The following is a 25,268-nucleotide window of genomic DNA, read 5'->3' on the forward strand; positions in this document are numbered from 1 at the left end:
GTTCAATTTGAATTAGAGATGGGCCTGACATGGGACCCTGGTTCTGAGTCCTTCCATCCCAAGTTTTGTGGAAGCCAGCTGATTTTGTAGTTTATGGACTTTAGACTTGTGAAAGTCTAAGCCTCATGGCTCAGGCCTATCTCTGACAGGAGCAAATGGAAACAAATTCAAATTCCTCTGGACATGCACATATATAAAAATTTCAGAGTTAAGATCCGCTTCAAATTAACAGTAAGGGGCAAAAAAATCTACTTACTGTTTGACCAGGTTCACCAGGTTCACCAGCAGGTCCTTGGAAACCTTGAGCACCCTAGAAAAAAATAAGTTTTCTTAATATCGTCTTATAGAATAAACTATTCATATTCTGTATGCGTATACTCCTTCTCACCACCCCAATGGCTGTAATCTGAATACACTTACAGGGGGTCCACTTGTTCCAGGTGCACCTCTGGGTCCCATTATACCCTAGAAAAAAATATATAAAAATCCTGTTAGCATAATAATAATAATACTTGGCCATTATCTAGCGCCTATCATTTGAGGAGCACAAAATATGTTACAAACATTAATTCATTAAGTCTGACAACATTCCTGAGGAGTAGGAAGGGATTACAGCTGCCATTGTGCAATAGTTGAAGCACAGGAGGTTAAAGTGATCTGTCTCAAGCATGCAGCCAGTCAAAGGCAGAGCTGGGAATAGAACCTAGGAGTCCCCTGACTCTTCTTCGCCTATTAGCTTACCACCAACTCAGCACAGTATATATGTGATATAATGAAACTATTAAAGGCACACTGACAATGCTGACAAGTCATTAGACTTCCTACTTTCTTTTTGGCTTGTAGGTGAGGATATAAGTGCCCTCGCACACGGTCATTCCTCCTCTTGGGTTGCCTGCACTATTCTTGTGAGCAAACAGGCAGTGTGAAAGGATAATGACACTACTATGCACATCCCCCCAGTCATAAACAAACAACAAAAAAGCCTTTGTTAAAGAAAGTTACATTTTAGGGTCTCTCGACCTTGTCAGTGGCTCTTCAAAGGAAAGGAAGAGATATTGAACAATGAAATCTGATATCATTGCAGGGCAATAAGAGAAAAAAAATCTAGATAATGAATGATTATATATGTTACTATTACTATATACTGCAAAATCCCTGTCAGTGTACCACTTTGGAAAGTGACTCTGTATATACATTGCATATGTAATATTTTGCCAGATATAGAGAAATTATTTTCATTTAAATTCTCCATTTTGCATTTTTTGAACTTCACAAGGCAATCCATAAAGTGTTACTAGTTTATTCTGCTAAACTGATATTACGAAGCCAAATTATGCCCTTAAAGAGGATTGTTAATAGACTAACATGCAATCTGTTAACAATGGTTTTATATATTACAAAGCAAACACAGAAACAAATAAATAAGACACCCCAAAACTCATCTATCTAAACTTCCAACATACAAATTCATATTTTATAGGATCTAGAGTGCTTTATGTCATAACTGAAATAATTAAGTATTAACCTTATAATAATCTAAAATACGAATCTGGGAACATTTTTAGATATTCTGAGAGCAGGATGAAAAAATATATAACAGCGTTTCAGTACATCAGATTATGCAAAATTAGGGTCTCTTAAAAATGTGGACAGTCCTCATTAAAACTAATGAAAGCAACATATGCCTATTGAAAGAAGGACATTTCCCTATGGGATCGAGAGAAATCTTAGTGGGTGAGGAGACTGCACAAACTGTATTTTACAATACGTGATATGTTTACCAAAAGATGTAATGATTTGGAGTAAAATTCCTGCCATGTTGACTCCCTGAACAAGGCCTGTGGACTACTTGTCTCGCTTAAACCCTCAAAATAGGGTCTAAGTAGGACTGGAGTGATGCATGGGCCTTGCACTGGCTCTTTGCATGAAGGTGAATTACACACCCATTTTTTCCCTATTTTTTCTGTGGCATTTAGAAATAAAGATACAATATTTCCTACAAGCAGATTTTGCTAAAATTCAAGATCTAAGAGATTTCTCACTATGAAATCACACAAGTTTTGGATATGATTAAGGAGTCCATTCTTCTTGCCATGTGGGTGCATTATTCCCATTCATGCTAACAGAATTTACTCATGCAGTACCTGTAGATATAGTGGTTTCCATTAAAAATTCATCATTTACCCATAGTTACCTTTTCATGGAGACCATAGTTATTTACTCTCACATGATTGGTTATATACTGGTATATATATTGGTATGTGGGGGAGGTAGGAGTACAGTAAACACGGGCATAGCTCAGATTCATTTTGAATATGTATAAATTCCATTCTGTCCAATCTTTCAGTGCTTCTGCACTCAAAACTCCCATTGAAGATAAGGAAAGCTTTGAATGCAGATTGATTTTCACTGCGCTAGATTTTTATTTAGGGCTGCCACAGGAGAAAAAAAGTATTAAACAACAAGGGGGCATAGGCTCATCTTTGTCCATGTAGCCCCAATAGTGTTGCTGGTATGGGGGGTGATATACTCTATTTGTTCACTCTTTGTGGAAAATTCTTTTGTTAGCCCTTTGCAACAGTGACAGCCACAGGGTGAATGAATCCCCATGTACATTTTCTCTCTTCCTCCCAGGGACAGAGACAGCCTCCATCTAGATGTTCAGCTGTAAATTGTTTTATCCCTCCCCAGAGTTATCACTGAAGCATTATGAGACACCCTGCTATTTGTTTCTCTATACGCTGTCAAAGTACATTTTTATGATCTATTAATAGAGTTCATATATAGCTGAGAAATCTGAACAATAGTGATACGTATTGGTTATGGAGGGAATGAGTGTAATTAATGCTATGACACGCAGGTGTGTCAACATCTTTTTATGAAAGTTTCATATCTAAGCTGTTTTCAGGAATGGAAACACTAATCAATCAGCCCCAATACTGAACAGTTTACCTGAACAAGTTGGGGACAAATTCTACACTGAACTATAACCATACACCCACTAGTAACTTCAATGGGGGTTGCACAGCTGTAAAATAGGGCAGAATTCAACTCACTGATTATATTTTAGGTACATTGACAACATTGATATTGTGTGTAGTCACTGTTCCTGGAGACAGAGACAAGTTCTACCTTAATTTACACCTCTGACTACAATAGAGTTACACAGATTTAACTGAAGGCAGAATTTAGCCCATATCCTGCTATCCACATACACATACAACATGATCCAAATGGAGAAGCAAATATACTTCTAAAATATCCATTTCTACAGATTTAGCAGTCGTAGGTAGATAAGGCTCTCCCTCAGGATAGACTTTGCCTATATGTTTTTTATCAAATACAATTTGATCTTTACTCAATTCACTCTGTATTGTGAGAGCTATTTTATATGTCTGTTTTGCCTAATTACTCTTAGATGTGATAAGCATTGGAAGTAGATGACTCAAAATGGAATCCAGGGACCAAATTATGCCCTTGTTAAACCTGTGCAATCCCAATGAAGTCAACGGAGTCATACAGTCGTGGGGGTAGAACTTGCTCCCACAAGTTTCTCATATCAATGATGCTGAGATGAATTAGCTGAGGTAGCTCTTACCAGGTCTATCTTGGTATGACTGAGATTAATTTCACTGTCAACTTTCTTCATTCTCAAAACACAATTTTCTTATGTCTCATTATGGGGAAAAGGATAGTGAATAAAATGAAACTATTACCTAAGATCAGACCATGAGCTTCCCTGTCAAAATAAGGGTCAGATTCTCAGTTGGTCTATATCGGCACAGCTCCACTGATGTCAAAGGAACTACACAGAGATACATCAGCAGAGGGTCTAGCTCTAAGAATGCACTGCAAACATTTTCAATGGTCCCACATCAAAAGGGCAGCAAAAACTTTACACTGACTCAGACTATGATATGATCATCACATCCATTTTAAACTATGTTGTCAGTTATGATGCAGGTAAGATATGTAGTAAGGATCCAAATGAAACATTTAATAAACATGATGTAAGCTGTCGAATGAAGGAGAATGTTGCCTACCATGGGTCCTTGGCCGTAATCAGCTGCTTTAGATGGATCATACTGAGCAGCGAAGTTCTGTAGGAGAGAAAATGTTTGAAATTCATATTATACATAAGAACTTCATTAATACTATCAGTCTTTTAGATCTATTTTATATGCTCAGATCACCTGATTTTTGTTATATTTGCTGGATAATGGTTTATTTTAACTTCCTTAAAATCTATAATAATGGCAACATTTATTGAGTCCATCTGTGTTTATTCAAAAAATTAAATTTTCCTTAGTAATAGTTATGCCATTTCACACAACTCTCTCAGCAACATCTGTTCAACAGTAGCTGAGAGAGACTAATAATATGAGTTGAAAATTCAGAACATAAAACTTATGCCCATTTAGAAGAGGTAAATATTCTTAAATCACCTAAATCATCTTGGACAAGTCTCAATTTGAGATACTATGTACATTTATCATTGCACCAACCAGCTGGACTTAATGCTCCACCCCTTTGAATCTGCAAGTGAGCTAGGGCTCTGCAGCTTTTCAGAAGATCTGAAGTGCCCCTACATTCTCAAGAAGACTATAGTGGACTTCATGAGTTTCCAGATTTTTATAGAAGGAGATGTTTTCCTTACTGAAATTTTTAGAGAGAAAATGCTCTGTCCAACTCTTAAACCAAGATGAAATAGAAAATATTCCTTTCATGCTTTGGGTTCCTTTTAAATTCCCATTATTTTAATGTAATATTTAAAATTTTAACTTAATATTTTTTAGCAGTTTTATGTCTGCTAAAAGGGAAAAAAACAAACAAACCCATTTCTTTTCCCAGTGAAGATGAAAGTGGGTTAATCTCCCTGGTGCCCCAGGGTTTTATAGTGCCTGCCCATTAACACGTCATCTCTAAGACCTTATGCCTCTTATGAACTTAATGTAGGGTACTCAAAAGGTTAAACTGGCATAACAAGGCCTTCTGAGAAGAAGCGAAGCACACATTGTTTCTGCAAAAAGGGTAGAGGAGACACAATCCATTTAAGCTCTGAGACACTGATATTGTTCATACTGAAAAATTCAGAGGGAAGAAAGATATAGTTTATTAGCTAGTGAGAAGGAAAGAAGCTAGGACATACTCTCCAATATTCCCATATATGCAACTTCAACACTGACTGTTAACTTCTAAAAAGTTAGCACAGTCTGAACTTCCATTGCCATGTTGTTTCACCATAACAGTACATTTACTACGTTTTTATTTTATTTATATATAAATTATTATATTATATTATTTCTACACTTGGTTTCAGTACTAACTTCCCCTCATGTGAAGCCAACAGCAAAAAGTGCTGTCTTGTTTGCCCATGTGCTTAATCAGTATGGATTTCATTTAAGTTAATTCCTGAATAACAAAAATATGTCATGGGTGCACAGATCTGAGATGCTCAGACAAGAAAAAAAATAGCATTAGGGAATCAAGGAGTTAATTCTCCTCTTCATGCATGTGCTAAGCACCCTACTGACATTTATATGGGTCCCAAATTCATCATGGGAAATATACCCCTCGAAGAACATTTCAATGAAATGGAATTAAGAATCCCATCCCATTCCAAGTCCAACAGAATGTTTTCTCCTATTCTAAAGTGAAATGCCTTTATTTTCTGATAGATGTATATTTAATCAACAGATGCTACAATGCATGGATGATCAGTTTCAGTAATTAAAATTTGGATGTCTTACTCCGCCAAGACCTGGAGGACCAGGGAGGCCTGGTGGCCCTGGTGGACCATCTTCACCATCTCTGCCTGGTATACCTGGTAGACCCTAGAGTCAAAAAGATGAAAATGAAGTGAATGTTAGGAGTAGTTGAAGAAGATTCTGAACTTGTGAAATCAGAGGTAAGAAAGAAGCTAGGACATACTCTCCAACATTCCCATATATGCAACTTCAACACTGACTGTTAACTTCTAAAAAGTTAGCACAGTCTGAACTTCCATTGCCATATTGTTTCACCATAAGAGTACGTTTACTATGTTTTAGAGCATCAGAGGCTCTTTGGAGCTTTTATTAGATCCATGCTCTCAAAAATGGCTGTTAAATTGGGATGTTCAATTTTGAAGTACTGTCAAATTTTGTACCTGCAATTTGCATACACAGGGCCTGATTCTGCCACACTTATTCACACTAAGTAGCACTAAGGGGATATTAAAAGTGAGTATGGGCAGCTGACACTGGCATAGTTATTTTTGTGCCCAAATGTCACAAATTAAGTCTTCTGCAGGTACAAATAACTGGGCATGCAACAACTGTGGGCACAAATGAGCGGGTGTACAAAACAGCCCCTGAAAACTGGGGGGAAGTCAGCTGAGGCTTGCTGGGCAGAACCCTCCACTGGTGTAAATCAGCATAGCTTCATTACACTCAATGCAATGAGACCAATTTACATGAGCAGTGGATCTGGCCCAATATAGTTACAAATCTGATGACAGAAGCAAAACAGAGTGCTGTAAAGATTTTCTGTTCTGTCCCTCTACCACAATTGACGATACTCTTCATTTGCTATAATTGCTTGAAACTGCATATGCACAACCAACTTGTGAGCCAAATCTATCCTCAGTTACACCCATGCAGCCCCGCTACTTTGTGCCTTCAGTTACAGGTGTGATTGAGGACAGCATTTAGTTTACTCTGTATTTTGGGCCCAAACTGTTCTCCAAATGAAATCCGTGGTAAAACTCCCATTGACTTCAGCTGGAGCAAGACTGGGACCACTGTACACACGCACACACACTACTATATATTGTTACAATACGGAAAATAATTCTTAAATGGATTTAGATAGAAGTAAATAGTGTAAAGCAAATATACAGCCACAAGTATATGTATTCTTCTTAATGGTTTACAGTGTGGGTGTTAAAGCTTGTAAGTGATCATTACACAAAATATGCACCATATCATGGCATTTCCATGATATAAAATGATGCAAAACCACAGCCATCACTACTGCACCTTGTGAAGATAAAAAATATGCCTCCCAAAAAAACTGCTGCATGACACCAAAGCAAGCCAGAAAAAGAAAATGGATGTAAATAATAGGAGTATGTGAAAGTTGTAATTAGATATTTAACTATCTTCACTTACAGTTACATAAACAAAATCCATGAATGAATACCTCCTTCTCATTGACCAGTAGAATATACACAAGATACATTTGCCTACAAAAGTTTTTTCACCACGTATATTTGATTTACGATAAGTGAAAGCTTCTCAGGGCAGGCTTTGTCTATTCTGCTTAGTGTTTTGCATAGTTTTATCTTTACCCAATGCTTTGAACCAGCTCTGAATCTGCACCTTTCTGCGTCAGCTTTTCTTCTCCACTTTCATGTCACCGGCCTCCACTGTGTACAGTTGGAAATTATTCTTCAGACTATTGACCAAAGGTACTAGGCCAAGTTCTGAACTCACACCTGGGCAGCCCCAGCACCTTAACCAGGCTGCACAAATGTCACTTGGGGCAGAATCTGGTCTGCCATGTAATTTACCTTTTATAAAAGTGCGTACACAAAACTCTCACAAGTGAATTTATTTCATTACTTGTGCTTTAATGTAGTTGGTTCTTTCCTATTGGTCCTCCAAAGACAATTGTTCTAACATAAATAGTTGAACAACAATCATGGTTCCTTACCCTTTCTCCTGGTGGCCCTCTGTCTCCTCTGGGACCCTGCAGAAAGAAAAAGAAAACAATGTAATTTGCCATGCAGTCCTCCAGCAAAATATATGAACACATAAACAAATTGCATTGTTTAGAATAATCAATTTGTGAAAGTGTGACAAAACTACTATATTATATATGCCACTTATAGTTACTTTGATAGATATAACTGATCTTTTCCCTATAACTTATTAAGAAGGAGGAGTAGGCTATAACAATATTTTAGTTAGATAAGCACAGAATAGTCTGTGGAAACACATCCATGTAAAGTTTATTTTTGTTTTACTCCACACTGAATAATTAGCACTAATATGTTATTTATTTCTAAAAATAACATGTATTTTCTCCATCATTATAGACCTGAATAGGTGTCACTGTTGTGTAAAATGTGTATTTGTCATCAATTGCTTTCTGAAATGTTCTCAAGAATATAACTTAGTTCTCTGTGTTCACAATTCTTCTCTCAGGTAAACCAGTGTAAATCCAGAATCTATGTTTACACTAGTGTAAATATAGCCCAACAGCTATTTTCTTCTTTTTACTGTCTAATAATTTAAGTGCTAAATTGGTCAAGTGTCTGAAAGATAGGTTAAATATGTTTCTTTTCAACCTATATCCAACAAAATGTTAGTTTGTCTGTGAAAATTTCATCAAAATTCTTAAACAAACAATAATAAATAATAATAACAATGCTTACCCTCCGCCCTGCAGTTGCCTAAAAAGGAATGAATTATAACAAAACTGAAATTAATAACAGTTCTATCGCAAACCCTATTAAATTACTATAATATACAAACACAGAGATTCAGCCTCTTAAATCAAGTTCTATATTTTGTAATTGCTCAAAAATCTGTATTTGTGAAATTGCTCTAAAATCTAGGAGAAATTATGTATATTGTACACATTATGTTAGATTATTAATGCATACAGCTATCTGTTAAAAACTTACATATAAAATTGGCTAGTTTATATTTACCACAGCATGCAAACAAGGTATAAATAAAAGCACACCTGTATTCATTCATAATCCTTTTGATTAAACAACGTTTATAGAGATACTTAAGCTTTAAAGTATAATAATCTCCAACCCAAGGGCCATGTATAATATCCAAATGTCACAGCTATGTTATTTCCTCTTTATATTATTTTCACCTACGAAGGCAGTCTCTTAAAAAAGCCCTGCCCATTTGGAAATTGGGGTGGGCACATTTCTAGACAGTCCCTATAGCACTTAATGATTGCTAGCTTTTCCATGATCATCTTGGGAATTAAGGTAAGTGAATGCCAATTCTGAAGAAAAAAGGTGCCTAGCTTGTTAGTTAAGGGTGAATATTGTATATTGAATGAAATTATACTGACCTCATTTGCTGGAAAAAGAAGGAAAAAGAAGAAAAAATAGATTGTAGGTTACAATAGCTTTAAAAAGCTTAAATTTCAATGCTTGTAAAATACCCCAATATTTAATTAAGATTATTAAAATGTTAGTTTACAGTAGTAATTACTGAGATTTTATGTGGAGAAACAGATTGACTAAGGAAATTAAATACAGAACTACATTTTATCTTGTAAGACTTGGATGTACTATGTGGACCTGATCCTGCAGCGCTTTCTCAGGAAAATCTCCCATCAAAATAACAACTGGGCCTAGGGACGGGGGGAGAGGGGGGAAGGGGGAGGAGAAGGAGAGGAGAGCGCGCGTGCGTGAGACATAGAGACAGACAGGGGGACAAATCCAGCAACACTGATGCATGTAAAGATCTTGATTGAAAGGAATAATTTTCCATTTTCTTGTAAATGGCTCCAAGCTCATTTTTGTGAAGTTGGGGGAGGGGCCTACTTCAACTCATCAATATTTCTGATATGAGAATTCTAAACACAATGACTACAGATACATTGTATAGGAAAGTAATTAGATTAGCCATCAAATGATAAATAACTTTCTTTATGGACACTTTTGTTATTTAATACTACATAACAAATTGTTCAAGGGTGCTTTTTAGTGCTTTGAATCTCCCAAATGAAAAATCTATAAAATTATGTTTTTCTCATTTTATTTAATTTTTGCAGACTGCAAGCAATTTAGTCAAAACATGTCTATTTTGGCTCAAAATTGAGCAAGATAATCTGTACTTTACACTATATTTCGACCACACTGAATTGATATGTTTAAAACTTGAGTGTGCGTCTTTTAAATTTTCAGTTGGGCAATTTATTAGGATCAAGACCAATGCCAGTGGTTGGTACAGTTTAACAGAAAGATGACTGGCATAATCCAATATACAGAATATTGATTTGTAAAACATATTATTAAAACATCAGTTTGGTGTGCTCCCAAATACCAAACTGAATTCTAGTTATCTAAACTAGCAGTTTAATATAAAAATGTAAAACTTTGGGTGTTAAATGATAATTATTTCAGGTTAAATTCTCTCCTTATTATCCTTTTGGAAAAGGTCATATGTTCTTAAGTTTAGGGTTGACTGACATGATGGAATTCCCCCATGAATCCCCTTCATTTTTGGAAGGTCTCTGTCTCTCTTAGAATGTTACTGGAATTGCAAAATGTGTTACTATTTCTTCTTACCACCAGAGGGAGAAAAATGTCTATGTTTAGCCTCAGCCAGGGAGTGGTGAGGGTCAAATTGATAATAAGTAGATAGTGGAAGAGAGGAAGCCAGTATGGTCGTAAAGATATTACAGTGATAACTTTTTACTTCTTTAGGTCCTTTTCTGTGCTCTAGACAATCAGTTATTCAACACTGGTCACCATCGTAAAGTCATTGCTGACTTAATGCTCTTGACAGATCAACCATCTATCAGAAAGGATGTCATTGAGTAAAAGCATCATCTGTAGAACGAACAGAGTTTCCTTGTGTGTAACATATTGGATATTTATGGGGAAATATATGGGAATATTGTGTTCAAAAGCTTACTTATGGCATCCATGTGCCATTTGAAGGAATACAGCTGGCACAGATGTATTCAGCCAGTTAGATCATTTGTCTAGAGATGCTTCCACATGGGCTCTACGCGCAGCTCATTTTTATAGAAAGTCATGTAAAGGAACAAGTGTTCGATGTGCAAATGAATTTCAAATGTTGCATTAAAGCAAAGGGACTCTTGAATTTCTCATTCAGTTAAGAGGCAAGACTTGTTAAGACCTCTAAAGTCTGGTTTTAAAGTTTACCAGAAGGGGGCACTATTCCTGAGTTAAGTGAGCGTGCGAGAGAAGAGCTCAGCGTCTCCATAAGGCAATACTCGGCATATTACTTCACTTTTTACACACTAGCTCAAGAAACATTATTTTTTCACAGTCAGATTTTTTTCCTAACAAGTGTTTTCTTTCTTTCTCCAAAGGTACGATTTTAAATTTTCTAGAAAACAACCAGCCAACCCCCGAGAGATCTGAACTTTAATAACTTCTCCTTTTGAGGCTGGATCTAATAAACTGAGACACTCTCCATTCTTTTCCAGAGTAAATCCATCCCTACTCCACAGTCTTTGAGACGGGGTCCCCTGCACTACTCGTTTCCTCCCTCCAGAGGGCGCCACTTGGGCAGAAGCCAGCAGCAGCCGCCCAGACAAAGCTGTACAACGCCCTAACGTTACTGTTCTTGCAAGGAGAGGGTAAGCTGTTGCTTTCCAACCCCTCCCCCTCACGGACCTTTTAAAAAGTTAGTCTGAAGTGCTACACAAGTATAATTTTAGTGCAGCTAGGAGGATTGCTCTGCCTCCTATAAATATCCCTCTGCTAGGAGTTGAAACATCTGCTCACAAATGAAGACTTTCCATTCGCCTTTGGAAAACACCATCTTCTTTAAGGAGAAAGAGGGAGCGTGGGGATTCTTTGGCCTCCTGCCATCCTCAGACAGAAAAAGAGCGGGGTGTTTTTTGGTGTTTTTTTTTTTTTAAGTGAAAATCCGAACTGGGCGGACAATCTGCACTGGCTCAGTGGCAATGACATTAGATGCAGGCTGTATAGCTCCACACTGACAGACCCCCCCCCCCCGCTCCTCACCCTCAAAGGACAAGAAGTCTAGGGAGAGTGGGGAGTCTAAGGACACCCCTTCCCCCCAAAAAGAGACCTCCCCACACCGCAAACAAGCCGAAAGCACTTACATTGACATGTTGCTAGGTATGAAGTTACTGCGAGCAGCAACAAAATCCGTGTATCCACAAAGCTGAGCATGTCTAGTTGCTAGACATGCAGACTCCTTGTGTTGCAGAGCCCCTGGTCGGTGGTTAGATATTACCTATGGGACGCAGGCATACAGTCGTGGCGAGTAACTCCAAACTTAGCAGAAACCTGCTGCCCGGGATGCTAAAATAATAAAGCCCCGCTCGGCCGTATTTATACGGCAGGAGGTTCCCTGGGCTGGCGGGTCCCCGAACGCCTCGCAGCCAATGGCGGAGCAGCAGCCCTGGGGGCCCTGCGAGGCTCCCAGGCCGTCACGTGCTCCTTATCTCCGACCTGCCCCGGCAGCTCCGGCGGCAGCTGGGGAGGCCGGAGCGAGGGCGGGGCAGAGGGCTGGAGGGGGTGCGCGTGAGGGGTGGGGTGGTGGGGGGGGGCAAATTGGTTCCATTCTTCGTGAGGACGTGGCCACTTTGAGGCTTTAAAAAGGAAAATCTGACTCGCTGTCTGGTTTGGCTTCCCCGTTGGGGGTGGGAGGTCCGGGGGGCGGCTGGGAGCTGCCAGCCTGCTCGGGAGCTTTCGAGCTGCCGCCGGGAAGCTGCTTTCAAAGCAGGAGCTGTCCAGGTCCTGCGATACCTCGCGCCCTGCCCGGCTCAAGGTGGGTGGGGAAGGAGGAAGCAGCGAGGGCGACTGGGGAACGCTGGATCGGGCTGGAGCCTGGTGTGGGTTTGCTCCCTAGGCTCCCACACTGTAGCAGCACAAGCCAAACCCTCCTACCGACCCCATCAGATCCAGATCCCCATGCGTCCCCGCACTACTGCACATCAGACCCCTGATCCGACGCCTTAAGCCAGCCCCCCCCATCAATAAAGCACTGGGGTAGGTGCCCTGCTTCCCGCTGCCTGGCACAGGCTGGCAACCAGTCCCAGCAGCACCTCGCCTGCATCTGTTCAAAGCAGAATTCATTTCCAGATGAGCCTGCTTCTGTCCCAGGCGGGAACGCCAGCCAGGACTCGGGCTTCCAGTGTGTTCTCCTCCCTTGTTTTTTGCAGCGGGTCCGGTAACGGGTCCTGCCGCATTCCCACCCCGCTGACAATCTCTGTGCCACCCTCAGGCCCCCGGAGAGCACGGAGAGGAGTGGGAGTTTGCGTGGGTGCACAGTTGTCTGAGTGGTTAGCAAAGAAGAAACACAGTCTGAGCAATGGTCCGAGCGGTTCGTTAGCAGCGCCTAGCCAGCAAAAGGCAGCTCTTAACGTCTTCCGGAGCGAGCTACATCGATGTTAACGATATTAACAGAGTATCTATCTATCTATCTATCTATCTATCTATCTATCTATCTATCTATCTATCTATCTATCTATCGTGCTCCATCGTTCCTGTCTGTGCTACCTGGCTCCCCCCCCCCCAAGCCTCATGTGCCCCCTTTCATCTGGGACAGAAATCCAACTGATCAAAGATGTCACATATTTACGACCCGTTTCAATTAAGCGCCCTGAGCCTGGGTCCCGGACATGCCTGCTCCCTCACCGCCTAGTCCCCCCCGTTCCTTTCCACCCCTGCCAGCTTCAGGGCTCTGGCTGGCTCCCAGGGCAAGACACAAGCAGGGCGCGGGACGCTAGGAGATGCGCTTTCCCCAGTGCCAGTCTCCTACAGTGCCAGATTTCCTACGCCACGGCCTCAGCCAGAGGCACTTGGGGTTAAATCCGCCTCCAGCATCCGCATCCCCCGGCTCGCTTGCCTCTTCCCCTGCAGCAGGCGGCCCCGCTCGCTGCGATTTGCGGTGGCTGACAGGGAAGCTGACGTGGTCATCCCCAAGCGCCAAGAGTGGGTTTCCAACAGCCCAGGTCTGCCTGCCCGCGCTGCCCTGGCCTGATACAGCTGCAGGTAGCTCAGGGTGCAGCCCGAGCTGCCTCCCGCGGAGCAGTTCCCAACCCCCCTCCCGTAAGTTGCTTCCCTTCCTCAAAACCCGAAGCTTCATTAAAAGGAGCCAAGAGCAGAAGAGACGCGGTTAATTGCAAAGGCAACTAGCCTCGGGGGGTTGGGATCCAGGCCTGCCCCAGCTCTCAGCAGCGGAAGGGGCGAGAAAGGGGCCTGCGGGCTGCAGTTGCTCACAACTTCTTTCCCCCCTCCGCTGCTTTTTTTGTTTGTTTGTTGCAAGGCAGAGACATTCCTGCTCAGACACACGAACTAGCAGCAACAGGTCCCCGCTTTTCCAAAAGGCTGCCGTGTACATGGGGCAGGGCAGCCGCGACTCCCGGGGAAGGCAGCTCAGCGGAGCCCAGGGCAGAGGGAAACAGCTGTTTTTGGGAGATGCTAACTCTGCGCACTGGAGAGGCACGTCTGCTCTTTGAGCTCTTGTTTTCCCTCCCTTGCTGAAATGTTTCCGGTCAGATTTTAGGTGTATATTGAAGCGCCACTGGGTTCGGCCAGGTGCCGGGTAGTGGGAAAATGGGAGCTGCTGCAGGCACTGGAAACTGGCAGAAAGCAGCTCGCTTTGTACTGGACCCAGCAGCATGGGAAGTGTAACGGGCACGCCACGCTGACTCAGCCGCTAACGCCACGTTGTTTTATTTGAAGTGCTCGATGCCGGTAGCGTTACCAGAACCGATCAAAGGAGAAATTAGTGACCCCTCGCTCATCGCTGTGGACGTGTGTTTATATCCAGACCAATACTCAGTCCTGGTATGGGACTTGTACTAATAAAGAAGAACAGTGCCGCTAAAACATCCATCACAAACAAACCTTCATACTCTTACCTAAAACATCTAATTATACCTATTCTGGCTAAAGGCTAGCTTGAAATTCATTTGACAAAATACACCCTACCACACGACAGCAGGGCTGCTGGAAAATTTAGTACAGAGGAGGTGCTGAGATCTTTTTAACCAAAGTGTAAACCCTAGATGATGGAATACACTTCAAGCCCCCAACACTCCTCCTTCCAGCACCTATACCAGACAAACAGAATATAATACAGTAATAAAACAACAATACTTAGCATAAAACCTTAAATGCTATCCGCAGTCTGTGTATTTCATGTGTGTGATAGTGACTGAAACACCATATGACAAAAAAAGAGAACCTAGCTAACATATTTCATCCCATTATATTTAAATTTTATTCTCACGTACACCAGGGTAAATCCAAAGTGACTCCACTGGGTCTAAATGTAAGGGGACTGTTGCCCCCTTACTAACATTCAGTGGGGGAGTTTTAGTTGCTAGCTCCCAGTACTAAAAGGGAGAAGGGTCTGTGGGAAACCAGGACCCTGAGACTGACAGTCCCCAGGAACAATGGGGAGAGGCCAATGCTCCAGGTCAGCCTGAATGACAGGGCGGGCAGGCTAATCAGGGAGGCCAGGGAGGTCCCGTCTTCTGTGTGAGCTGGATTTAGCTGGGTCAGACAGAGTGGGGGCCAAGCTAAGGAGAAAGCAGGGTCCCAAGCTGAGCTGTGGAGCAGAGCTGTGCCAGATCCAGAGGGGCCAGAAAAGCAGCCCAGGAAGCAGGTCAGTGCTGGGAGCAGAGTCACAGAAGCAGCCTGCAGAGCAGACCTGTCCTGGAAGCAGAGCTGGAGCAACCAGAGACAGAGGGGCCAAAGAAGCAGCCCAGGGAGCTGGAGGCAGAGCAGCAGTGCAGAGACAGAGTGGTGCAGCTGGGGCTAGAGCAGTCCGGAGCTGGGTGCGGTGAGCAGCTGGGGAGACCGAGGGGGACCCTGGGCAGCGGGCCCAGCACAGGGAGACGCCTCAGCCAAGAGGCTCTGCAGGCCAGGCTTGGATCGTAACCCCTACAAGGCGGGGGCGACACTGGGAAGAAGGGTCCTACCACTTAGAGCCTGAGAGCGTGTGGCCACCACCAGAGCAAGTGTCCAACCCACAGCATCCCTGCAGCAAAGCCAGGGTCTGAGAAGGCGGCCTGGGACTTACAAGGAACAGACTGTGAACTGCCCTGACATTCCAGAGACACTGTTTGTGATGTTCCCTGCCACAGAGCGGGTTGATGTGTTTCCTTTAACCTTTCCCATTTCCTTATTCTTTTTAGAATTAATTGTTGATTAAATAACTTGCATTTGCTTTAACTTGTATGTAATGGTCAGTGGGTCAGAGAAGTGCCCAGTGCAGAAAGAGTACCCCGGAGTGGGGACACCCTAGCCCCTGTCCTAGGTAACCACAGCAGGGTTGGGGGTCGAGCCCCCCAGGAATCCTGGGCCCAGCCTTGTTGGGGTTACGAGGACTCTACCAGACAGGAGAGTGGAAGGGGAGTCCTCAAGGGCAGGGAGGCCACTGGGTAAAGGAAGTGGGAGCGAGGACTCAGATCCTTTCGCTAGCCCACTTCACCGGGGTAGTGCAGAAGCCAGGAAAGTCTCCCACAATAGCGGGACTATTCCCCCACTTACACAAAGAAGTTGAAAAACAAGGCATGAAAGAAGACCCAAGAGACAGAATTTTTCTTAACATTAAAAATATAATTTTGACTCTAAATGACTTCAGTGGGAGCATAAATCACTATACACTGAACAGGTGGGTTGAATCTGTTCAAATGAAGTAATTTCTAATCCATCTGAATTATTTCAAATAAAGGTGGCCTGTCTAGTGTATTAAAGGCCTAGGAGGACACATCCAACATGGGGTTCTGTGCTGGTGCAGAAGTCCAGTGACATGGAGCAGCTTGCAGGATTGGGATTAAAATGCCAAATTCCATATTGGCCAGCATCTTGTGGGGTAAAGAAAAGCAGAATCTATATTTATATAAATTATTGTCTGATTTGCAGAGGTTCCTCCATGATGTGGGGGAAGGTTCACGGGCCCATTTCCACCACCATTCACAAAACATCTACATCAGCCTGTCCTTGCTTTGGTGACAGGGATTTTTCACCTCCCACCCTTTCAGATCTGAGTAGGGATGCAGGGGGAAGGAGCGGGAATGACATCATTGCCAGTGCTTCATCACCGCACGTGAGCTGTAAAGTCAGCAGGGAGCAACAGCTCCCAGGGTGTGAGACAGGAGTGCTCCAGTCCTTTGCATACAGAGGAGAGGGAAATGGAGAAACCTCTTACATAAGCTGAGGAAAGAAGTGGTCTTTTAGCAAGTGTAGTAGCTCTGATTGGCTGTCCTTCCCTAGGAGGAAGGGCAACCAATCAGCATAGCGTTTCCCTACTCACTGGTGGGTTTCTCCATCAGACCCATAGCAGGTTTGGAAAAACTACAGCCAAGGAGGAAGCTCTTTATTGCACCAGTGTAATCTGAATTAGTTCCATTGGAGCTCAATGTAGGATAAAAAATCTGCCTTGTATGTGTGTAGGAGAAAAACTTTTTTCTCCTCTCTCTGCAGCCATGCTGGGGCCACTCGCACTCGGGCCCTTTGTGCCTGGCCTGTTCTGCTGGACAGTTTGTGGGTCCAGGACAAAGAAATCACCTCTTCTCTACTCCCTTTAGGGTGACTTGGAGCCCTTCTAGGTGATTAGGTGGAAGTAGTTCCTGTGCTTCTTTCTGGACAGAGATTGACTGTACCTGGCAGCTGCACAGAGGGAGTAGGGAACAGAGGTAAGACTTCAGATTTCGGTCCCTCCTTGTGCATCCACACATCAGCCAGGCACAGTTTGGGCTATAGTGAGTAATAGCACATTCTGAATGGTATTCTCAGACTCAGAGCTGACTTTTGGGGCCTGTGAAGTCCTGGGCGATCCTGATTTGGGGGAGGTAGACATGTAAGGGAGAAGCTCGGCTTTCTGTTCTTTTCTAAATTTAATCTCCAGCTGTTTTCTTTCTTGTGTTGGTGAAAGGGGAGAAGGGTTAGAGAGATCTCTTCTCTTCCACCACACACACATTCTAAGTTAATAAAAATTCATTCATTTTAGGGTGTGTCTGAAAGAATCATCATTCTTATTCTCCTTAAATGAGAATCTGATCCTCTTCCCCCAAAGTCTTCAGGATGGTCTCATTCATATTGATCATGGCATACAGCAGTTAGGTATGCTCAGGAGAAGATGGCAAACGTTGCTTAGCAAGTCTACTCAAGAATGCTAAGGCCATCTCGGATGCTTGGAAAGATCAAAGTGTTTCCGAAGAACACTGGGTCTTTGGTGAATTCTCTCTCCTTTTGGAACCACACTGTGAAGTGGAAAATTATATGCATTTCTGGCAGAAAATAATGGCTATTGAAAAGTTCTTATTTTGTAAACACTTTTGCTAGCATAGGCACATTGAAATTCATTGGAAAGAGTAACATGACATCCCTTGCAGCCTTTAGTATTACAGAAATGTCTTGACCAACCAGCCCGAACCAAAAAACAAAAGGAAGAAAAGAAAATGGAAACAAATATAGTATCAACCATCCCACTGTAGGGGTTCATTTTTGTATTACATCTTATTCAGCATTTGAAGAAATTATCTTGTCTAAAAACACTGTAGCCAGCAATGCCTTAGGCAAAATTGAAACTGAAATTGCTAATAATACAAAATGTTCCCTGACAACTCTGCTACAAAAGCTAGCTTAGAAAGATAGGAGCTTCCAGAGGAAACCAAATGAGATTTATTTCTTATAATTTTCTATCCTGTAGCATATCTATTAAAAAAGCTCATGTAAATGGTCAGAAAGATAGAGTTCTTTGCAATAAATTCCAGTGGGAGGATTCACTCATGGAAAGAGTAATTTTCCCTACTTATTTCTTCAAAGAACTATAAGTTAATCCTCAGGCCTTTACTGAATTTCTACTTCAATTTGAAATAGTTGTCCAGTCCAGTAGTTTAATCCAGTATGGCAAATCCTTTCTTCCTAGAAAATACACCATTAGAGAGCTATAGTATGCTGAGAAGAAAGAGTCTACGTCTCTGAAACCACCACCCCTATATACAGAGATGGACTTTATGACTGGTTGGAATGTTCTTGGAGTCCAATTCACCTCTCACTGAAGTCAATAGGAGGTCCTTGCTGTCTGTTGCCAGGACTGAGCTATTTGGGGACAACAAGACCTTCTTGGAGGAGGGCAATTCAACTCTAGTATTCATTTGCAATGGAAAAGTCAAAATTGGCCCTTTAGGACTTGATACAAAAACACATTTATTTCCTGAGCTAGCTGGGAACTGATTGCTATTGGTTGCTAGCTTAAATAATCAGCAGTGGATTTAATATCAGAGTATCGGAAGTAACTGGGACATGATCTCCAGCACCTCATTTGTGGGGAAGAAACAGTTGGCAGGCCCACTATTGCACCCTTTCGGTGTGGTGCAACTGACTTCCTGTGCTTCACTGGTCTCATTCTGTAAATAATTGTGCTGCAAGAGCCAAGGCCTTGTCTTCTCCAGGTCCCTCCCTCCCTGCCCCTGGGAGAGTAGTGAGGACCGCAATTGCCTAGATCTTGTATGGAGCATGCAAAATGAAGGGCCTTTCCTCCTCACTGTGCATCCATGCAAGGGCATCCATGAACAACTTTATCCTTTATAAACATTGCATATTTCTCAAGGGAGATCAGGTCAAATTCATTCTTGGTATAACTTCAGTGAAGTTACATCAGAGATCAACTTGGCCCACTACATGATAAGATTGTCACTGACAAGTCTAGGTGCTATATTTCAGCTTCCCTACATAATTTTCTGTATTTTACTTTGTAATTTAATTTCCTCAATTCTTTTTATTCCTCCTTCCTTGCAACAGTGAAGATATTAATAACAGAGACATCTCCCTTCATTAGTTTCAGTGAAGAGAGGAGCAAAACATTCCTTATTTATTCAGTAGCCATGGAATTTTTATTAAAGCAGCCCCAAAATGAAAGCACTTTCTCATCGGGTAAAATTTTCAAAAGTGTCAAAGTAATGTAGGAACCTAAGTCTCACTGGTGAGATTTGGGTGCCTAAGTCTCTTTTAAACATGAGACTTACGCACTTTTGAAAATTTTACCCATTGCCTGCAGGAATTCAGTCACTTCAGAAGCTCAATTCACTTTAATTTGCTTTCTATAAGAAACCCTCTGTCTTGTTTTATATGACATGTGCAGTATGCAGCATGTCTTTACCTGTACAGCTGGCTATGTTAGATTGTAGATGTGCATACCAAATAGGATCCAAATATGAAGGATCCATATCCAAAGGAAGGTGCTCACTAATTGATACAGAGAAGATTTTTTTCTAAATAGCCAGTTATGTTCTCTTTATTATGACTAGAAATAGTTTTGAGTTTTGCAAATAGGATTTTGTATAGAAATATGGAAAATGGCAATTGTTAATATTTTAATAATTTAGGATTTAGATGGCAGTATCCATTTTGCCTTAGAAATTACTGGTTGGTTCTTTACCAGTAATCAGCAGTTATTTTTCACCGTGCAGCCAAATTTTTCGATAGTTAATTTTAAGGCAAGGTCCAGTTTGGTAAACCCTCAGAATTTAGCCAGTATAAATGGGGATTGCTATATTTATTGCATCCTGCCACAATAGGGATGGAAATGCCCACATTATACTATATTTTATGCCTTTCTCACTAATGCACATATGCTAGTGAAACTAAGTGCAGTGCAGGAGGGTGAGTTTTCTTTTTTTAATTGAAAGAATTTAGTGATCTCTATTTCCTTTTCCCACCTCAACTGTGTGCACTGTTTCTTGCACCTCTTATTGCTGGATCCTATTTCACTTCCTGGAAGATAATCTGTGAAAAACTGTAACAAAACTGGTCATGGTAAAAGAGGACACAAGGCCAATCAGTCTGATGTTCACTCTTGATAAGAAACAACCATGGATATTTATGTTCCTTTATTAGGAAGTTGTTCCTTTGAGCTTAGTCTCTCTCCTCCCAAATTTCTTTGGAGAAGTTGCCCAATGAGGTCCTTCTTAACAGTATGAGAACAAGCCTGACAGGTTCTCCACTAGCACAAAGAACAGAGCTACAGTCACTGCTGTCTTAAGGCTCTCAGACTGGTTCTTATTTTAACCAAACCATTTTGTCATTCCTTTGCTAGATGCATCAGTCCCAGCATGTGCTGTCTACTTTTAAGATCCCTATCAACCAATGTTTCTAGTTTAGGTCAACAGTCATACTTTAATACAGAGACAGATAATTTTTATGTGGCAATTTTTGAAGGTTCACTTTTCTAACAGAAAATTAGGAAGCAAGCTGTTTTTTGGAACCCTGTGCACCTCACCTCTAGACCATTTTCTAGTGTTATAAACCATCAACTGGAATTTAAAAAGAGCTCTCACCATTGGTCTGACTCTGTCCCCATTGAAGTAATTGAATGGAAAATTCCATTGACTTCAATGTCAGCAGAGACAGGCTGATGAAGAGTTCTTTTGAAAAATAATTACTTCTCTGTCTACTTTAAGCACCACATAAAGTTAGTTCTGTTGGCCCTTTCTATTTACCGGCTGACAAATTTAGTATTGACAGGATTATGATCTACAGTAGAAGCAAAAAGGACATAAAAACTAAGAAAGTACTTTTAAAAGGATCTTCAACCTCAACCCCCCCCAAACCCGCAACCACAATAAAAACAATTGGTCAAAAAAACAGGTTAAAAAATAGCAAGTCAGAAGCCAATAGTTACACCAGGGAAGAATATGCTGGTTCGGATTTCATTTAGTAGGTTGGCAATGGCTCTTTTTAAATGTTTTACGCCTTTACTACTGTTGTTTTATATAGGTCCTTTTATGAAGGAAGGTGAACACCTTCAATAAGCAGATTACTGAAATGGAGCTCACCCCCATTTAAGGCACAGATGTACCGTTTGTGATGTGGTTGGTGCAGAGCTACCCTACCCCCAGAGGAGCACCAGGAATTAATCCAGTTCAACAGCAGGATGTAGATTCCAGCATTCACTGGGAGTGTCCCTTTGCAGCATACAGCAGACTCTCCCTATGCACCAGTCCTGCTCTGTGCACTGGTGTGGGCGATGACCGCATCTCCTCCCCACTCCTTTGGGGCCCTGAGGGTACTGGAGTACAGTAAGACCAGTGCCTATGTGCCCTTGGACACAGGAACTGTAATTGTGCCTGGCAGCTTGGCCTTTCACACACAAAGTGAAGGCTCTTTCCACTCTCCCCTGCACTGAATATCCATATAAGATTCTGGCCCAAACTCTCCTTTAGAAGGCAGGAAAGGGTGTGAAATAATAAGCAGTTTCTATTAGAACTTTTTCAATTGCGCTCCCCCTTACCATTCACAGGATTTGTTGTGCCCCTCCCTCCCTTACTTGTAATGTGAAACTGTTTTTTTTCAATTTTTTTTTTTGCATTACTTGTAATCTGACACTGCTTTTCAGGCTGGAAGGTGGAGGGGAAACACAGAGATGAGACCATTCATTCGGTTTAGTGTTAGAGCATCTGACTCACTGGAGAGGTCCTGGGCTCTCAACTATTATATATGTTGCCAGTTTATGTCTTAATATCACTTATTAAACTTTAAATGAGTTTTAAAATTAATGAGAATCAAAATTAATTTTAAAGGCACAGTAAGCCTTCTGTAACGATGAAACTTATCAAATTGTTGAAAATAAGCCAGCCTGTGCTTTTATTTGTATGTTTGTTTTTTAAAAGGGTAAAAGGCTGAGGTTTCCTTGCCCTCTCCACCTCAGAGAACCTCTTGTACTCCCCCCAGTTTGTGCACCCCGGTATTAGACCTTAGTGTTCTCATGACAGATTTTTCACTGGCAATGTAATTTATCAAGTTTTGTGCAGGGCAAGCTAGTGGGTATTCTATGCCAAGAAACGTTGTGGCCATTAGTGCGCCGTGACAGTGCTGAGAGGCTTTTTCAATAACAGGCTTAGAGATATTTAAGTAGCTGACCCTTTCTGCCTAAAGGCTATGAAAAATAAAAATGTAAGAATGAGTGACTAGCATAAGAGTGATCTTGAATAGCACACTACAGTGGTTGAACACTGTATTATTAGGTACATGTATTAGATAGAATTGCATAAAAAAGATCACACTCCCCATCCAAAGAATTTGACAGTTCAGTGGGATGTATACCTGGCTACTAATGTCCACTATTTATTTGTTTTCTGTAATATTTCAAATTTTATGTGATAGAATCCATGAGTTGCACACAGAATATATATAAACCCTCCCCATCTTTATGTTAGCTCAGTGAGAAAAGTACAGTTTTTTTCCTCAGTTCCCTAACCTAAACGTAGTTGAAGTTGTCAGAAAAATCCACCAATGACCTGAGGCTAAGAACAGAAAATTCCAGCTGAACGGCAATATTTTTTCCAGGAAGTTCTGAACATCTGAACATTCAGGATAAAAATGCAAATGTCTTGCAACGTAACTCTAATTGTGTCTGTCTGCACGTTGTATAATAATCCGTTTCGCTTTCTGGTTCTCATATATATTATACTATTTGGGTTTGGGTTTCCCATGCTTCTGGGGAATATTGAAACATCAAAGAATTCAATGAAAATATTTCTAATCATATTAGGTTTTGAATAGAATCTTGTTTATTTACAAAATATATATGATTAGGTCTAAGCTACTTTTTAGTAGTGTCCTAGTGTGCCAGCCATAAAAGCTAAAATTAAGTTTTCCAAGAAAAATTAAATTATACAATGTAATTAGTAGAGATGTGCTGAGGAGGCCGTATTGTTGCTTTGCAACATCTAATTCAGTGGTGGGCAACCTGCATCCTGCAGGCAGTAGGCTGCCCACCACTGAGCTACTTGGTTAGGTTTTAGTTTTCCAAAAGCAAACTCAAAATCCAGGGTGATTCAGTCCAGGTACCATTTTATCTAAACTATCCATTTTTGGAAGGGGACAGAGGTAGTTTAGGATAAGATTCTTGTTTTAGAACATCTCTAACAAGAAGTGAAGCTTATCCCACTCCCTAAGGTGTAACTAACAACCATGGGCTGAATCCTCATTAGTCGAGCTAGCAGAAAAGGGAAAATTATTCATATTTCCCCTGGGTTTTTTTATTTGAATTTTCAGAATTCAGAACATTTCAGTCAGCTCTGTGCATGTGTCCCAAGCCAGTGTTTGGAACATCTGAGCGGGACCAAAGCATCAAAGACAGCTATCCACACCCGTAACCTGGGGCCATAACTAGTGGCCTGTTCTAAATTGTGCCAACTTGTTACGGCCTCCTAGGGGCCAATACACGAGCAGGAATTGCTGGCCACTCTCTCAAGCCAAGGGACTTAGGATTCTTATGTAGGGCACATTTAGGTCTTATTTGTATTGCTATGATGGCATAACAGGGACTAGACTAGACCAGGATCTGGCCCACTGTTGATAGCTGTCACTTTAGGTGTTGTGAAATCATAGAATCATGGAACTGGAAGGGACCTCTAGAGGTCATCTAGTCCAGTCCCCTGTATTCAAGGCAGGACTAAGTATTATCTAGACCATCCCAGACAGGTGATTGTCCAACTTGCTCTTAAAAATCCCCAATGATGGAGATTCCACAACCTCCCTAGGCAATTTAGTCCAGTGATTAACCACTCTGACAGGTAGGAAGTTTTTCCTAAAGTCCAACCTAAACTGCCCTTGCTGCAATTTAAGACCATTGCTTCTTGTCCTATCCTCAGAGGTTACGAAGAACAATTTTCCCCCTCCTTGTAACAACCTTTTATGTACTTGAAAACTGATATTATGCCCCCTCTCAGTCTTTTCTTCTTCAGACTACACAAACCCAATTTCTTCAATCTTCCCTCATAGATCATGTTTTCTAGAGCTTTAATCATGCCAGTTCTAGACCTTTAAAAATGCCAGCTATTGGACTCCCTACAAAAATCAAGCTTTTATTTATTTTATTTTTGCTTCTTTTAGTCATAACTGAAAGTAAAGTGAACTTCAGTGAAGTATTAAGCTAGGCTGAACTAAATGATCTGATCCTGCAATTCATATTTATGAGAATCAAGGTTGCAGGACTAGGTCTGAAATGGATTAATAATCTAATGGCTAGCATCATGACCATTGGTTAAAGCAACATCATTGTAGTGACTTTTGGGGATTTAGGGTTTTTTTCCAATTTCTCTCTATCACTCTCCTGCGACAAGCTCACCATTCTTGAAGGCGAGTGTGATTGCCCATGTTTTCTGCCCTCTAAGTTAATGGGAAATGGATGTTGGGTGATGCAGCCAACTGGAGTTGAACTCCATCACTGAATTCATCATGATGATGCACTGCTTACATCTAAAAAAAATACACTGGCTGCAAATGAAAGTTGGCTCCCTCCTTTCACCCTTTCCATGAAACTGGAGAGAAGCCAAATATAAAAGGCTTTCAGCTCTGTTGCGCATTGCTCTATAGTTTAGGGGATACCTGGTCATATTCTAATTTTTGTGAGTGCTCTTTTAAACACCAGTTTATAAAATTCAACTCAGAATTTAAGATCTCTTGTGAAATATTGCTTGAAGCTATTATTTTGCACTTGGTGGAGAATATGAGACAGTCATATCCTTAGTTAATATTTTTGTAGTAAACAGGTCTAAATTTT

General features: G+C 41.4%; 1 protein-coding gene across 1 annotated transcript in view; it reads right to left on the reverse strand.

The window, feature by feature from the left end:
* COL1A2 (collagen type I alpha 2 chain) overlaps positions 1 to 12,060 on the reverse strand; it is a 50,153-nt gene extending 38,093 nt beyond the window's left edge. The window contains exons 1-8 of the mRNA XM_048838164.2: positions 11,842 to 12,060; positions 9,082 to 9,089; positions 8,420 to 8,437; positions 7,696 to 7,731; positions 5,751 to 5,834; positions 4,044 to 4,100; positions 421 to 465; positions 257 to 310 (exon numbers count right to left, since the gene is read on the reverse strand). Of these exons, the coding sequence (XP_048694121.1) occupies positions 257 to 310; positions 421 to 465; positions 4,044 to 4,100; positions 5,751 to 5,834; positions 7,696 to 7,731; positions 8,420 to 8,437; positions 9,082 to 9,089; positions 11,842 to 11,911 (372 nt within the window). The 5' untranslated portion in view covers positions 11,912 to 12,060. The remainder of the gene's footprint in view (positions 1 to 256; positions 311 to 420; positions 466 to 4,043; positions 4,101 to 5,750; positions 5,835 to 7,695; positions 7,732 to 8,419; positions 8,438 to 9,081; positions 9,090 to 11,841) is intronic.
* Positions 12,061 to 25,268: the final 13,208 nt, after the last annotated feature.

The sequence above is a fragment of the Caretta caretta genome, chromosome 2 (assembly GCF_965140235.1).
Source record: "Caretta caretta isolate rCarCar2 chromosome 2, rCarCar1.hap1, whole genome shotgun sequence".
In the NCBI taxonomy this organism is placed as follows: Eukaryota; Metazoa; Chordata; order Testudines; family Cheloniidae; genus Caretta; species Caretta caretta.